Source organism: Leucoraja erinacea, chromosome 8 (assembly GCF_028641065.1).
Source record: "Leucoraja erinacea ecotype New England chromosome 8, Leri_hhj_1, whole genome shotgun sequence".
Classification (NCBI taxonomy): Eukaryota; Metazoa; Chordata; class Chondrichthyes; order Rajiformes; family Rajidae; genus Leucoraja; species Leucoraja erinaceus.
In genome coordinates this window covers 38,336,018-38,353,232 of record NC_073384.1, presented here as the reverse complement: position 1 = coordinate 38,353,232, position 17,215 = coordinate 38,336,018, and the positions used below count along the sequence as shown (strand labels likewise).

General features: G+C 40.9%; 1 protein-coding gene across 4 annotated transcripts in view; it reads left to right on the top strand.

The window, feature by feature from the left end:
- Positions 1-17,215, top strand: part of tmem181 (transmembrane protein 181) — a 53,789-nt gene that overhangs the window by 27,071 nt on the left and 9,503 nt on the right. For all 4 annotated transcript variants that reach the window (XM_055639516.1, XM_055639518.1, XM_055639519.1 and 1 more), the window contains exons 7-14: positions 1,129-1,209; positions 3,928-4,027; positions 5,285-5,415; positions 6,132-6,223; positions 10,529-10,586; positions 12,420-12,522; positions 15,947-15,998; positions 16,881-16,963. In XM_055639516.1, coding sequence (XP_055495491.1) covers positions 1,129-1,209; positions 3,928-4,027; positions 5,285-5,415; positions 6,132-6,223; positions 10,529-10,586; positions 12,420-12,522; positions 15,947-15,998; positions 16,881-16,963 — 700 coding nt within the window. The remainder of the gene's footprint in view (positions 1-1,128; positions 1,210-3,927; positions 4,028-5,284; positions 5,416-6,131; positions 6,224-10,528; positions 10,587-12,419; positions 12,523-15,946; positions 15,999-16,880; positions 16,964-17,215) is intronic.

Here is a 17,215-nt window from a genome sequence, read left to right as displayed (position 1 = left end):
TTTTAACATGTAACTTAAACACATAATTTCCGGAATACCTATATTATACGTTTTTACTTTTCTGTCAACAATTTTCCCCTCTTTTTCATTTTGTATTTGCTTTATTGAAAATACCATGTTTTGACTGACATTCTTTGATAGGCAACCTTATGGGGTTTGGTGAAATCTGTCTTGTACAATTATTGTTGATTTCCAGGTATCTTAGGCTGGCAACCGGAGAACTCAACAGCCAAAAAAGCATAGCTAAAGGTCTCAACAACTCGGTTTAGTTCCTGTAGGATCAAGGAACTGCCGATGTTGGTTAATGCACAAAAGGACACAAAGTGCTGGAATAACTCAGCAGGTCAGGCAGTCACTCTGGAGAACATGATTAGGTGATGTTTCGGGTTGGGACCGTGTTCTCCAGAAAGACTGCCTCTGACATGCTGAGTTACTCCAGTACTTTGTGTCTCTTCTTATAAACCAGCATTTGCTGTTCCTTGTTTCTCCATCCCGACAGCCACATGGTCGGATGAAGCAGCCTCCTGTATATTGACTAAGTAGCTTTATGTGGTATAAGCTGCTTGAAGATGGCAACTTGATCAATTCTAAATGGACATTGCATATCTACTCTTTCTTAATAACTGGATGAGAAGGAAATTAAAATGTAATTTAAGCCTGGATGAAAATGATTTGAATATATTATTTGGTCTATGTGATATTGCTGTTCTGGGTGCTTCAATTGCACAAAGTCACACTTCCTATATCACAATGACCAACCTCAAACACAATTGCAATAACTCAGCGGGTCAGGCAGCATGTCTGGAGAACATTAATAGGTGACATTTTGAGTTGGGACCTTCTTTAGACTGATTGAATTGGGGAGGGGGGGATGTAAGCAGGGAGAGAGGAAAGGCAGGATAAAGCATGGCAGGTAATATAATAGGTGGACACAGGCGGTGGGGTTTTTGATAGGCAGATGGTTGGACCAAAGGCCAGAGATTAAAGCAGAAGATGTGAAACAGATGGATTGAAGAGTTGCAAATTGTGAAGCCAGAGGATGGAATGTAGGAGGAGGGGCAGCAGGAGGGAAGAAATGGGTGCTTCTGGAGAATCATTTAATGCTTGTGTTATATTATCTCCTGACAGCTGAAGATGTATAATGCCTCATTTTCACAAGTGGAGATCTGGTTCCGATTTATCTTCGTCGTTTTCACGTTCATGGTTACGGTAAGTACAATGTGTTCCAGATTTGTATTTTGGTGGGTGATGATATTTTGAATAATAGTACTTAACTTCCATCTTGACATTAAAAAATGAAATAGATCTAGATTAATTCAGCACACAAATCAACAATCCAGCTCACTATGTCCATGCTGACTATCAAATACTATCCATTGGCAAAATTCCTGGTGTCAATAATCATAAAATTTGGGTGGCGCAGTGGTAAAGTTGCAGCCTTGCAGCACCAGAGACCCAGGTTCGATCCTGACTACGGGTGCTGTCTGTATGGATTTTATACTTCGCCATGTGACCACATGGGTTTTCTCTGAGTGCTACAGTTTCTTCCCACACTCGAAAGACGTACAGGTTTGTAGATTAATTGGCTATGATTTTTTTTTTAAATTGTGAATTGTCCCTAGTGTATTGGACAGTTACTGTAGGATCGCTGGTCGGCACGGACTCTTGGTCAAAGGGCCTGTTTCCGCGTTGTATCTGTAAAGTCTAAAGAATAGCTAATCACTTAGAAACATAGAAAATAGGTGCAGGAGTAGGCCATTCGGCCCTTCGAGCCTGCATCACCATTCAATATGATCATGGCTGATCATCCAACTCAATATCCTGTTCCTGCCTTCTCTCCATACCCCCTGATCCCTTTAGCCACAAGGGCCACATCTAACTCCCTCTTAAATATAGCAAATGAACTGTCCTCAACTACCTTCTGCAGCAGAGAATTCCAGAAATTCACCACTCTCTGTGTGAAAAAAATTTTCCTCATCTCGGTCCTAAAAGATTTCCCCCTTATCCTTAAACTATGACCCCTTGTTCTGGAGAACTTGTTAGGAAAACTAAGTGTAATTAAACCTAATGGTTTTATGAAAGAATCATGTTTGACAAATTTGCTCAAATTCTTTGGGGGGAGGGGGGGGGGGCGGGGAGATAAAAAGAGAGAAGCTTGAAAGAGTGGAGCCTACTGAACCTACAGGATCCGTTCTTGGCTGATTTTTGTTCACCATTTACATTAATGACCTACAGGAAGGAAAGTATGTAAGGTTTCCAAATTTGCAGATGAAACCAAAATAAATGGAAAGGTGTAGTGGGATAAGGATACTGTGAGTTTGCAACGGGATATAGATAAAGTGAGTGGGCATAAACCTGGCAAATGGGTTTGGTGTGAGGTCATGCACTTTGCTAAGAGGAATTAAAAGGCAGATGTAGAGGGACTGCAAATGTGTGAAGTTGAGAAGGATAAAGGTGTTCTTGTTCATGAATCACAAAACGTTAGCTGACAGGTCCAACAAGCATATTGGCCATTGAAAAAGGGTTGGGGCTTAAAATCAGGGAGGTTTAGTTGGTGCTGTACGGGGTGTTGGTAAGGCCACGTCTGGAATACTATGCTCACATTTGGTCCCCTTATCTCAAGACAATACAATAGCATTGGAGGCAGTCCGAAGTAGACTCACCTGGCTAATTCCTCGGATGAGAGAGTTGTCCTATAGGTAGACTAGACAGTTTGGGCCTGCATTCCTTGCAGTTTAGAGAGATATGTTGCAAGGATGCTTGGAAGCAAGCAGTGGGGTGTGATTGCTACACACTGAGCGATACTCTTACCCTTTTCCTGCTTATCTACTTGCGGGTTTAAATTTTATTTCGATCTTCTTTTCCCACCACTATAACTTTCCAAATGTTTCCTTTTAAATTCACTGTTTTAATTTTGATAATCCTCTAAGACTTCCTATTCTCTTCCGTTCTTGTTTCTAACCTGAAACCTTTGTTCACATTGTCATCTCTGGACTCTATATTGGGCAGTCCCACCATTTTTTTTTGTGCAAATTTGGTTATCTGAATCTGCTCACTGTGAGCCTTATTGGTCTAAAACGGAGCTTCCTTCAAGTATCCAGTTCCAATCCATTTTGAATCGCTTCATCATCTCGTAAAGTTGGTCAGGTTATTTTAGAAACTTTACTCTGTTATAGTTTTAGTTCTTTTCCATAATTGTGCTAACTCGAACTGAATTAAGATTTATTTAAATCTTCCTCAGACATTCCTTCCACTCCTCACCCTTATTTTCTGAAACTCCAGAAATGGTCCTTGTACTACTTTTGAGCTTGCTATACACTGGCAGTTTAGGAATTCCGTGTCCTCTATTCCTTTCACACTGACTGTATCCCATTAAGGTAACTGAAATCTCTATAACTATCCCTGGTGTCACCCGTTGTCAGCTGTTGCCTGGATGATACAGTGGCGCAGCGATAGAGCCTGAGTTCGAACCTGACTCCTCAGGTGCTGTCTGTGTGGAGTTTGCATGTTCTCCCGGGTTTCTTCTGAGTGCTCTGATTTGCTCCCACATCCGAAGGGCACGCAGGTTTGAAGGTTAATTAGCCTCTATAAAATTGCCCTAGTGTGACGAGAGCAGATAAGAAATGGGGTAACAGAACTAGTGTGAATGGGGTGATTGATGGTTGGCATGCTCAGTGGCTGAAGAGCCTGTTTCCATGCTGTATCTCTAAACTAAACTGTACCTCTTGAGCATTTTCTATTTTTAATCTTATGTGATGATAATTTAATACATCATCCCATCTCTCAGCTGTAGTTAGAATTTGTTTATTGGACATGCCTTTCTTCATGGATACAGTGGTGTTTTGCACATAAATTTGTGATAATCTTGATTGAAAGATCTAAATGTCAAAATGGTAATCCCTAAAGAATTTTGTGTTGATTCCACAGTGCCTGTTTGCTCACTCTTTGAGGAAGTTTTCAATGCGTGATTGGGCGATTGAACAAAAATGGATGTCTATCTTACTGCCTTTATTACTGCTTTATAATGGTACGTGTTATTCATGTGCACTTCTTGGTACTGTTATTGGTTTATTATTGTCATCTGTACTGCGATACAGTGGAAACACTTGGTTTTTCATGCTATCCATGTAAAGAATCCACACAGGAGTATAATCCAAACCATATTTGAGTAAAGTAGGACGTGCACATAGAGAAGGGAAACAGAGTACAGAATATTATGTTACATATATTGGGAACTGAGGTCCATGTCTGCATCCAATCCCATTAGGAGATTAGGAATCCCAATTTATGTTCTGTCCCATTAAATTCTTGGGATTCCCATTTAACGGCATGTTTCTTTAGGATCTCAGAAATCCAAGCTTAAGATCTGTTTCACTGTTGGACTGGAAATCTTTGCATGTGGCCTGTCTCCTAGTGAGCACAAACCATGGTGTGTTCTTGCTTCCGGAAAAATTAGGATCTGGGCGAGGATGTATTTTGAGTGGGGGCAAACAGGGTGGGAAACTTTTTCAATGTTTCTTTTAAAGATGTACTCTGAAATGTTTGAAACTTTTTGTTGCTGTTTTGGATTTATTTTTATGCAAAAATGAAGAATGAGATCCTTCCATATATTGAAATTATTTATTTAGGTTAATAAACAAGTTTGTTTCTGGCTTTTTCCGGTGAGCTCTTTGTACCTTTATTTACATTTTGAGGAGTTGGTGCAGCAAAAATTCTCCCTATATGCCTCATTGGAGAAACCTATCAGGATCTATTCATGTGACTGTTAATGACAGAGTGATGCTTTGCTCCAGATTTTTTTAACAGTTGTGATAATATTGATTCAGTGTTGATAATCGCTTGGCTATCATATTTTTGCTGGTAATTACTAAGGAACTATGTTAATTCCATAATGCATATCTGCTCAATCTGTGAGAAAGTTTTCTGAGAGGTTGGGTGACTGAACAGAGATGGATGTCTATTCAAGTGCATGCGTGTGGGTGTGCGCGTTTCCCCGTAACCTTGTGGGTTTTCTCTAGGTGCTCCAGTTTCCACCCTCATTTGAAAGACTTGTAGGTTTGTACAATTGGGCTTTGTAAAATTTGCCCTAATGTGTAGGATAGTGCTAGTGTATGATGATCGCTGGTCAGCGTCGACTCGCTGGACCAAAGGGCCTGTTTCCATACTGAATCTCTAAACTAAACCTCAGAATGGCAAACTAGGAACATGCTTTAATAAGAACAAGGGGCAGCGCACAGATATTGTGAAATGTTTGATAGTTATATTGCTTTTCTTTCATTTTTAGACCCGTTCTTCCCACTCTCATTTCTTGTGAGCAGCTGGTTTCCAGGAATGCTCGATGACCTTTTCCAAGCAATATTCCTCTGTGCATTGCTGATATTTTGGCTTTGTGTTTATCATGGATTTCGTGTGCAGGTACAGTGGAACTTGGTAGAATGCATTGCTTCTTAAGGGCCTGTCCCACTTGGCCTTCATTTGCGCGTAATTTACGCGATATCATTTACGCGTCACGACGCACGCACCGTGACACGCACGTGATGCGCGCATGGTGCGTGATGACATAGGCAGTGACGCGCAGGCCTGCGCGGTGTCGCAGGAATTTGTAATGTACAAAATCTTCGTGTGCCATCTGCGTGATGGGCAAATGACAGCCAAGTGGGACAGGCCCTTTAAAGTACGGAAACAGGCTCTACAACATAACTTGCCTATGCCGTCCAAAATGCCCCATCTGCGAACGTCCCACATGCCTGCATTTGGCCCTTATCCCTCCAAGCCTTTCTTATCCCATGTACCTGTCCGATTGACTTTGAAATGTTGTTATAGTTCCTGCCTCAACTACCTCCTCCGGCAGCTCATTTCATATACCTCTGTGCAAAAAGGTTGCCTCTCACGTTCCTATTAAATCTTTCCCCTCTCACCTTAGACCTAGCAACCTTCACCCCACTAGTTGTTTGCCTTCCTCCATCTCTTTTCCCCCACCCTCACTCATCCCCGCGGCAACACCTCACTCCACTGACTAATAGTCTATCCACATGGTCCCCTCCCTGTCACTAATTAGTGCCCGTTAAGCGCTAACTGATTTTATGGATTTATTGGTCTAATCATCCTCAATATTTTTACTTGTCTTTCAGGGAGAGAGGAAGTTTTTAACTTTTTATTTGCCCAAACTGATTATTGTTGGTCTTCTCTGGCTGGCTGCTGTTACTCTGGGGATATGGCAGACGTGAGTATTATTTTAAAATCATGTCTTTCATCTGGCTTTCAACTGCAGATTCCAAGCATCTGAAATCTCTTGGGTTTTTTTTATAAACTAAAAAGTGTTGGTTAATTGCAGGTTAACCATTCATGTTTTGGTAACTTTTTGTAGATTTGGAAGAGCAACAATTGGTCTTTTTTCTTTTGTAAGAAAGGCTTGCATTTATTTAGTACTTTTCAAAATCAATGATGTGCAGTATAATGCCTTGTGGTTATAGGGGCGCAGTCATTTTTTGCACACAAAATTCAGTAAACAAGTGATAATATTTGCATTGTGCCGTGGTTCAGGGCTTCTGCTCAAAAACCCATTAAAGTAAGACGGCTCTTCTAATCCACATAAGTAATACAACAACTTGAATAACTCAACCAAGCACGGTATTTCAACATTTTTAAAAGGAGCATCAAATATAATGGAATAAAGAGGGCACAGATGTAATGGCGGAGTAGACGCAATGGGCCGAATAGCCTACTTCTCCTATGATTTATGAACAGTGGAGATTCACGAGAATGCTGCATTCGATGGGACTTTTCAGTTAAGTGCAAAAACTGGAGGCTGTATTTGTTTCCCATGAAATGGAGGAAACTGAAAAGTTAGAGGCATAGATGGGATAGCTACTAAGAAGCTATTGCACCTAAACTGAAAGAGGTCCAAAATTCTTGTAGGGGTTTGCTCATTCTACTCGGGATAATTTAAGCTAAACTAGCAGATTGGGAGTAAAATATTTCGGGGAAATCAAACGGGTCCAAAAAGCAGAAGAGAACTGAGGCAGGTCAGTGAGCACAGGAGGGCAGAAAAGCTCATCTGCATTTATTTTAATGCGGTGAGACTCGTAGGTAAATTGGATGACCTGCAAAGCATGGATCAGTGAATAGAATTAAGATTTTATTGCAGTCACATAAATGTGGTTAAGGGAAGGGCTTAATGTTACAGAGCAGGGATATTTTATGCATAACGGGCACAAAGGAGGAGGGAAATCACATGACCAAATAGGGAGAACATAATGGCAGTAATTAGGGAGGATATCCTGGTGGGTTTGCCCAATGAGGCCGTATGGGGAGAATGTAGGAATAAGGGATTATACTGTAGGCCAGCCAATAGTCAGTGTGAATTAAAGGAACGGATCTAAGCAAATGTCAGGAAGATGCAAGGGCAATAGAGTTTTAGTTTACTTTAGAAATACAGTGTGGAAACGGGTCCTTTGGCCCACTGAGTCTGCCTGATCAGAACCCACAGGCCAACACCACCGTACAAACACTAGGACAATTTACAACCCTACCAAGCCAATTAGCTTACAAACCTGTACGTGTTTGGAGTGTGTGTGGAGATGAGCTCCCGGAGAGAACCCATGCAGATCACGAGGAAAAGATACAAACTCTGTACAGATAGCACCAGTGGTCAGGATCAAACCCAGATTTTTGATGCTGTAAGGCAGCCACACTACCACTGCGCCACCGTGCCATACTTTTTACCATTGCCGATTTCAATGTTGCCAGTATTGGCTGGAATTGCCTTGGTTCAAGGGGGTGGAATTTGTGATCCAAGAAGGTTTTTTGAGGCTATATTTAGAGAGACCAACGAGAGATGGAACAAGACTTGTTATCTTAGAAAATAAAAGTGAGTAGGTGGTGGAAGTGTTGGTGGGGAAACACTTTGGGAACAGTGACCACCATTCTGTAAAGGGAAAGGGATCAGGCCAAGGGCCTCAACTTAAGGGATCAGGCCAAGGGCCTTGTTACTCCTGAAATGGAAGAGGAAGGCTGCTCTCAATGCTGTAAAGGGGACCTGGTGAATGGAGACTTGGAGCTGGCGAATAAATCAGCATCTGACAAGTGGTGGTCTTTTAAAAGAAAGCAACTCGCCCCTCCCCCCCGACACACTGGTCTGTGAGATGCCATCGTGACATCATCCTTGCAACTGTCAGAAACCTCTCATAGCACAGTAACAGTTATTTTGGGAATTTGGCTTTTTGAAACATTTAAATATCAATGACGTGAAATATAAGATCAAATCTGAAGGAAACTTGACAGGAACGACCACAGGACAAAGGTGCGTATGGTAATGCAAAAATATATGCGCTACCGTGTACCGTTTTGGTGTAGATCCTCCCTTTATTCCCAAATCTTGACTTTTTAAATTTAAAAATGTAACATTTCTTGTAAAATATGACATAAAATGTGAAGAAACTTGATACGTACGATCACAGGAAAAAGCTGTAAGATTCTGCAAATAAATTTGCACTCCTGTGTACCGTTTTAGTGTAGTTCCTTGATCTCACAGACAAACAAACAAGACAAGAATTTTAATAGAATATAAATGTTCCAGACAGAACGATAATAACTTGGAGGAGAGAATGAAATGCAAGGTTTCCAAGTTTGCTGCTGATACAAAAAGATATGGAAGAACATACAGTGATCAGGCTATAGTGGTTTTGCAGCAGGATATAGATTGGGAGGAGTCGGCATGGTTTGTGCAGGGGAGATCATGTTTCACAAGTCTGAGTGTGTTGAAGTGATTTAGAAAATTGATACTCTTATACCAAAGTTATTTTCCCTGCAGGATTTTTATGAATAAAGGCCTTTTAATAACAATTAGGTTATTTTTATTGCAAGTTTAAAATATTAAAGCCTGTGTGCAATATTGATATGAATATCATTGCACACATGTCAATAAAAGCCATTGTTTGACAATTTTGATGGCCGCCCATGATGAAACTGATAGGCTGTGTTCTTGAGAGACAATGGTGGTTGATTATTGTGGGAGATTACATGGAAACAAATGTGTTTTGTTTCCTATACTATTAAAATTCAGGACAGGTTTTTTTTCTGTTTGTCAATTTCCAAAGTAAGTTTGAAGTATTTCTTACGGTCTCATTTCTTAAAAACTAATTTGGCCTATGTAACTCAAATTTCAATGTATCTTAATTGGTTCATGTGATAATTAAATTGAATTCTTGAATCATGAATCTAATGTAAATAATCTTCCACAATTCATCACTGGCTGGCCCTTTGAATCTTTCCTATCCATGTACCTGTCCAAATATCTTTTAGGTGTTATATTTGTACCTACTTCAACAATATCCTTTGGTAGCTAATTCCATGTACCCACCACCATCTGTGTGGAGAGAGTATCTCTGGTTCCTATTTAACCTTTCACCCTCTCACCTTACACCTAAACTCTCTTGTTCTTGATTCATTTACCTTTGGAGAAAATACTATGCATTTACCTTATCTAATCCCTTCAAGATTTTATATATCTCCCTCAGAATACCCCTCAGCCTCCTGCCCTCCAATGAATAAAGCCAGCCCAATCTTTCCTTAGAGCCCAAGACTGCAAGTCCTGGCATTATCCTCATAACAGCCTACTTCACCCAGTCTACCTGCAATGCTACTTTCAGGAAACTAGGCATTTGTACTCCTAGATCCCTCTGCTGTACAACAACCAGGGTCCGGCTACTCACTGTTAATTTCCTGTCCAGGTTTGACTTCCGACAATGCAACACCTCACACTTATCTGAATTAAACTCCATTTGCCACTCAGCTCACTGGTCCAGCTGATCAAGATCCCATTGTAATTCTTGACAACGAACTTACAGTCTACGCTACCACCTATTTTAGTGTCATCTGTAAACTTAATGACTATGCCTTGCATATTCTCATCCAAATCATTGATAGAGATGACAAACAGCAACGATCCCTGAGGCACTCCACAGATCTCCGGTCTGTAAAACAATCTTCCACCAACACCTTCAGATTCTTATCATGAAGTCAATTCTGTGTCCAGTTAGCTACCTCCCCCTGGATCCAATGCAACTTAATCTCCCAGAGCAGCCAACCATATGGAAGCTTATCAAAGGCCTTGCTGAAATCCATATGGACCATGTCTATGGCCCTACCCTCATCACCCTTCATGGTTACCTTTTCAAAAAAAAGTCAATCAAGTTTATGAGGCACAATCTCCCACGCACAAAACCATGGTAGCTATTCCTTTTCTTTCCAATTCAGATACCTGGTGTCCAGTGTGTTCCATACTTTCATGCTGTGACATGCTGGCCAATTGTCTAGAACATATTCTTGGTCATTTTCTCTGGAGCTGCCAGTCACCATCAGGTGATCCAGTCCAATGTAAAGCTCTAGGTTCAGTCATCTAACTCGGAGTAAATCACTGCAACTTCTCTTTTTTCTTTACAGCTACTGATTTAATTGTTTGCTTTTCCTCATCTTTTCAGTATTTGCAGTTCCTGTTTAATTTTAACCTTTTTTGGAACCTTTTCAGGGTTAATGAACTACATGACCCAACATATCAATACAGAGTGGACACAAGCAACTTCCAGGTGAGGAATTCTTGAGTCTTGAAAGCTTGTGAATGTAGCTTAAATAATTACTCCGAATAATATGTACTAATAATCAGGTGCTATAAAAACACAACCTGATAGAGCCACTGTCTCTCATGGCCAGAGACCCAGGCTTGATCCTTACCCCAGATGCTGTCCGTGTGGAGTTGGTGTATTCTCATTGAGACCAAAAGGATTTCCTCCCACATCCCTAAGATGTACAGGTTTGTAGGTTAAATGGCCTCTGTAAATTGTTCCTGTGGTGTGGGAAGTAGATGTGAAAGTGGGACAACGTAGAACTAGTATGGACAGGTGATCTATGGTCAGCGTTGACCAAAGGGCCTGTTTCATGCTGTTTATTTCGATCAATATGTCTTCAAGAGAGTAGATATTTTAGAGTAATTAGTGTATTGACTGGTCCAAGACTGCTAATTTTTTTTTTATTTGCTTGCAAAAGCCAACAGTTTGTAAGTTAAAAACAACACATGCAAATACTGAAATGGCCTTCATACTTTAACTGTTTAAGAAAGAACTGCAGATGATGGAAAAATCGAAGGTAGACAAAAATGCTGGAGAAACTCAGCGGGTGAGGGAGCATCTCTGGCATGCTGCCTCATCCGCTGAGTTTCTCCAGCATTTTTGTCTACCTTCGTACTTTAATTGTTCTGTTTGCTGACATTGTTTAAAGATTCTGGAAGCTTTCTGTTGGTGTGAGAATGCATGCTGCTTTGGATTAATTTCTGTAGCCTTACTTTTAAAATATGTATAATGGAACAAGTCTGCAAGCTCTCAACAATAACAGCTAATTGAGGTGCAAACTCTAAAAAGGTATGAATTGAATTGCTGGTAGGAATTGAACTAATCAGCATTTTGTTTTCCCATTGTTTACATGAAGCAAACAACTGATACAATTCCATTAGGGTGGAACAATGGCGTAGGGGTGCAGTGCCAGAGATTTGGGTTTAAACGTTCTCCCTGTAACTGCGTGGGCTTACTCCGGGTGCTCCGGTTTTCTCCCACATTCCAAAGGCGTGCAAGTTTGTTGGTTAATTGGCTTCTGTAAATTGTCCCTAATGTGTAGGATGGAACTAATGTATGGGGTGATCGTTGGTCAGCGCCGAAGGACCTGTTTCCACGCTCTATCTCTAACCTAAACTCAACTATTGGCAGAATGAATTGCTGCATTACTTCTGATTTTGTCCGTGCATAACACAAAACATCACAAAGATGCTCGAGAAAAGATCAATGCCTTTAATCAGTTAGTAATAGAATGCTTATTTGTTTGTTACGTCACTTGCTTCCGATGCATTGGATTACATTAAATAATAAAAATTAATGACAATGTCGTACCATCGAGGCTCGGTTACCTTCCCCTCTATCTAGATTTTCACGTGTAACCTCGACTATACGAGATTTGGAGAAGTACTGTCCTTCAATTACCTTCCCCTCTATCTAGATTTTCACGTGTAACCTCGACTATACGAGATTTGGAGAAGTACTGTCCTTCAACTGAGACTGTTGAAGCCCTGCAACCTATTTGAAAAGTCTTAAGAGTTTTATTTTGTGTCTTGGGCAAAACCTTCACTGGATTAGTACCACTGGAAATGGATTATCACCTCACTGTTTATGAACCTTGGTGTGTGTAAAGCAAGGGTTCAGGTTAGTTTTGTAGTATGGTCAGCAAGAACTTTGCAAACAGCCTGAGAACAATAAATCAGCTGCTACAAAAATACAACTTTGTTTTCTTGTATTGGTCATTTGCCATTTAAGCATTATGTCTCTTTGCATTGTTATATTAAAGAATTTAATTTATTTAATTATTTTCTTTTGTAGGGAATGAAGATTTTCTTTTTGATAGTTGGTTCCGTCTATATACTATATCTGGTTTTCCTGATTGTGAGGGCATGCTCTGAACTGAAAAATATGCCATACTTTGGTGAGTGAAATTTATGGCTGCATGAATCAATATATCTATCGAGAATATTCCGTTCAAATGACAAATTAGGCCTGGTTGCAAGTTTCAGGATGGTCAAGGGTCCTTTGGCCCATCTTCCTTACATCAACTTCACCCCCTAATAAAGAGTCTGAAGAAATGTTCTGATCAAAAACATCACCTATTGCTTTTCTCCAGAGATGCTGCTTGACCTGCAGAGTTACTTCAGCATTTTGTGTCTATCTTAGTAATTTCTGTGTTTTCTTTTTGCCCTGTTGACCAAAGATATCCTTTTAACCTTATCCATTCATGTGGCCACCTTCACTGTAATTTAAATTTACCTCTCTGATCTCTCCTTCCCAATTCTAACGAAACATTAAGTCTGTTTTTCTTTCCACAGATGCTGCCTGAACTGCTAAAAAAATTCTAGTGTTTTGTTTCATATTTTCAAAAGTTGCAGTATCTTTTATTTGCTTTCACTGCAAACTTTCTTATTCCTACATTGCTCCATCCTCCACTTATTCTTGTTATTTCCTTCATGTCACTCCTGGTGGGCTAAATGATGGCACTGGGCAAGGGTAATGACATCACTGAGGGTGAAACACTATTTGCAACATAAGTATTAAGGTGAAGCCACAAAGGACTAGATAGTGGAATTTTGAGCTAAACACAGTGCTGGAGGAACTCAGGAGGTCAGGCAGCTTCTCCGAAGGGAAAAAACAGGCGACATTTCGGGTTAGGACCCTTCTTCAGACTGATTGTCGAGGGGGGAGAAAGCTGAAAAGAGGTGGGGGTAGAGACAAAAAAATTGTGTATGTTTCCTAGATTAGAAACATTTACTAGGAAACTAGATGTTGCAAACTGGATGTTTGGCAGTCCAAGACTGTGTTCATTCTAAAAATGCTCACTGGAAGTTGGTTGAAAAGCAACTTTACTATACGTTTTAACTCGACTTTAGTAAAGTAAATGTATGCAAAAGATTTACTTATTGCACATTACCTGGTGTTAGTTATTGAATCTTCTATTAAGTTTCTTAGTTTTATATCATCCATTCCAATGGAGATGCAGATGAGGTTTACCAGAATGCTGCCTAGATGAGAGGGTATTAGCTGTGAGGGGAGGTTGAGCAAACTTGAATTGTTTTCTCTGAAATATCAGAGGATGAGGGTAGACCTGATAAAGGTATAGAATATTACTAGACTAAGTGGGACCCGTTGGGTCCCATGTTCACACGGGAGGGCTGGTCCCCCGACGCAATATTCCACCTCTCCACCAATTCCAATATTGGTGGCTAGTGGGGGGGCTTTCTGGAGTGCTGGTATGGGTTCTTGGGGTGGCAGTTCAGTCCCTCAAGCCTGATCTGCTGGCAGCTCACTCACGGCTGGTGGGCTGACAGTTGACTCATGACTATTCCTTGAAATTCCATTTCAAGCAGGGTGCAATGCCACCAAATTCAACTCCATGTTCCTACCATTTCAAGCAGGGTGCAAGGCCACCAAATTCAAGTGCAGTTTCCAACCACTTCAAGCAGGGTGCAAGGCCACCGAATTCAAGTGCAGTTTCATACCACTTCAAGCTGGATCCAAGGCGACCAAATTCAAGTGCAGTTTCATACCACTTTCAGCAGGGTGCAAGGCCACCAAATTCAAATGCAGGTTCATACCATTTCATGCAGGGTGAAACCACCATAAAACCACACAAAACACCAAACTCACAGTTCAGTTCTGTGTTCAGAACAGACATTTAGTGTGTTCAGTTGATTCACAGCTCAGACAGAGTCGTGACCTCTCCCTCCCCCATCATGCAGAGACTGAGCCACACCCACACTTCCGGGTTTTATAACCCCTCCCCCTCCCACCGGAAAAGGTGTGGCTTTCATGGCGTGATTGACAGGAGAGAGATTCTCAAAAAATTTTAAACACTAATAACACTTTTATTTTTCATTGATGGGAAGAATTCTCTGCACCTGCTCAGCGGAGGGGGGACTGAGTAAGATGGCCAAAAATCACAGCCGCAAGTAGTAGCGTTTTATCTAAAATCAATATACAGTGCAAACAGGAAGTAAGTGCATTTCAGTAGTGCCTTTTAACTTCAAGCCAAAGCACCCAAGCCGCCATTTGCAGTAAGTAGTGCCTTTCAACTTCAAGCCAAAGCACCCAAGCCACCATTTGCAGTAAGTTGTGCCTTTCAACTTCATGCCACCATTTGCAGTAAGTAGTGCCTTTCAACTTCAAGCCAAAGCACCCAAGCCACCATTTGCAGTAACTAGTGCCTTTCAACTTCAAGCCAAAGCACCCAAGCCACCATTTGCAGTAAGTAGTGCCTTTCAACTTCATGCCACAATTTGCAGTAAGTAGTGCCTTTCAACTTCAAGCCAAAGCTCACAAGCCACCATTTGCAGTAAGTAGTGCCTTTCAACTTCAAGCCAAAGCATCCAAGCCACCATTTGCAGTAAGAAGTGCCTTTCAACTTCATGCCACCATTTGCAGTAAGTGGTGCCTTTCAACTTTAAACCAAAGCTCCCAAGCCACCATTTGCAGTAAGTAGTGCTTTTCAACTTCAAGCCAAAGCACCCAAGCCACCATTTGCAGTAAGTAATGCCGTTCAACTTCAAGCCCAAGCACCCAAACAACCATTTGCAGGCAGTGCCTTTTTACTTCAAACAAAACATATTTTCATTTCCAAACCACATTAAGGGGGCTCACAGTTGTGTAGACATTTGTCCAGTGTTATTCAGAGCTCAGAGAGACGTTACCCTTGGCTTCATCCATCTTGCAGAGACTGAGTGAGACACACCACATCCTGGTATTATAGCCCCCCCCCTCCCTCCAGCAGGGGCAGCAGAGAGAATGGTGATTTTTTTTTAAACATTAATATCTCCCTGATTTGTCATCGATGGGAAAAATCCTCCGCACCCATAAGGCGGAGGGGGGCTCTGAACGAGGTGGCCAAAAATGACGGCCGTAGGTGGCGGCGTTCTGTCTGAAATCGCAGCACAGTGGGCCAAAAGCGGTCAAGATCAGAGTTTTAGTAATATAGATGAATGGAATAGAGAGGATAGATAGTCAGAACCTTTTTCCCAGGGTGGAAATATCAATGACTAGAGAGCAGAGCTGTAATGTGAGAGGGGCAACGTTTAAAGCAGATGTGTGGGGCAAATTTTTTTTTTCCACAGTTCATGGAATGCGCTGCCAGCGATAGTGGTGGAGTCAGATATGCCAGTGGCATTTAAGAAGCTTTTAGATAGGTACATGGATATTCAGGGAATGGTGGGATATGGATTACTTGCAGGCAGAGGAGATTAGTTTAACTTGACATCATATTTGGCATGAACATTGTGGACCGAAAGGCCATTATTCTATGTTCAATGTATATATCTGATATATACTGTACAAATAACTGTACATGTTTGTAATTTTTATTTCAGATCTCCGCCTGAAATTTTTGACTGGGCTAACATTTATTGTTCTAATAATAAGGTAAATGGCATCTGCGGCTGAGCCTTTTAAATAATAATACAATAGAGAACATTGGGTCTCTCTGGAGCACCTGCTCTTTTAGGTGTTGTATGGCTTTCTAGTTATTGTAAATGATATCTGACAGTACACTTGTCTAATGAGACTCCACTTACAATAACTGGAAAGACTCCATTTACTCCATCCTTGGTTGAGGTTTTTCTCCAGGTGATCCGGTTTCTTCCCACACTTCAAAGGCATTGTAAGTTCATTAGCTTCGGAAAGTTGTTAAATTGTCCCAAATTGTGTGTAGGTTGGTGTATGGGATGATCGCTAGTCGCCACGGACTCGTGGACAAAGGGCCTATTTCCGTGCTGTATCTCTAAAGTACTAAAGTAAAGTACACACACGGATGGAGAAAGGGAGTAGTCCAAAGATGTAGAATTTGGTATTGAGTGAGGAAAGCTGCAGTGTACCCAGTCAGAAAATGGGGTGGTCTTCATCAAACTCATGTTAGTAAGAGTTCAGGGTGACAGGCAGGTTAGAGCTGGGGTGCTTATTTGCAGGTAAACTTTGCATCCATTTTCAAGTCTGATCTAACCAGAGACAAAATGGATTACTTAATATAAAGAAAAGTTGAGTGTTAGATTTCATATTTCTCCAGCGATTTCCTTTTGAAATCCTAACTAAACTAGATTTTTAAATTATTTTGCTGAAACTCTTCACATTAACACTTTAAAACTTTGCTAATTGGCCCACAAGAGGGATCGTTACAGCCACATCTTTTCTCAGTAACTTAGAGTTAATTTAGTGTCAACATAATTTAGTGTTTTCTCTCAGTTTCATTGTTGTTTATCACAATACAAAAGATAAAGTTTTGGCTTAAATCTGTTTGTTTTTTTTCAGCATTGTCATAATATATCTGAGGTTTGGAGCAAACATCCTGCAAGATAACTTTGTGGCTGAGCTCTCCACTCACTACCAGAACTATATCCTTCACTGTGCTTCATCTGGATGTGTGATAGAAGTAAAAGAAAGGAGATTGTTTTGATTTGTCCTTTTGGCTTGCTTTCATTCATTTGTGCTTTGTACCTCTTCATATCTTTAGTTTCCCATTCCCTGGCTCACAGTCTAAAGAAGGATCTCGACATGAAACGTTACCTAATCCTTGCCCACATCGCCTGTCTACACAAATGGATTACCCCTTTAGTCCCTAAGGAGAACCACTCTTTTCCTAGCCT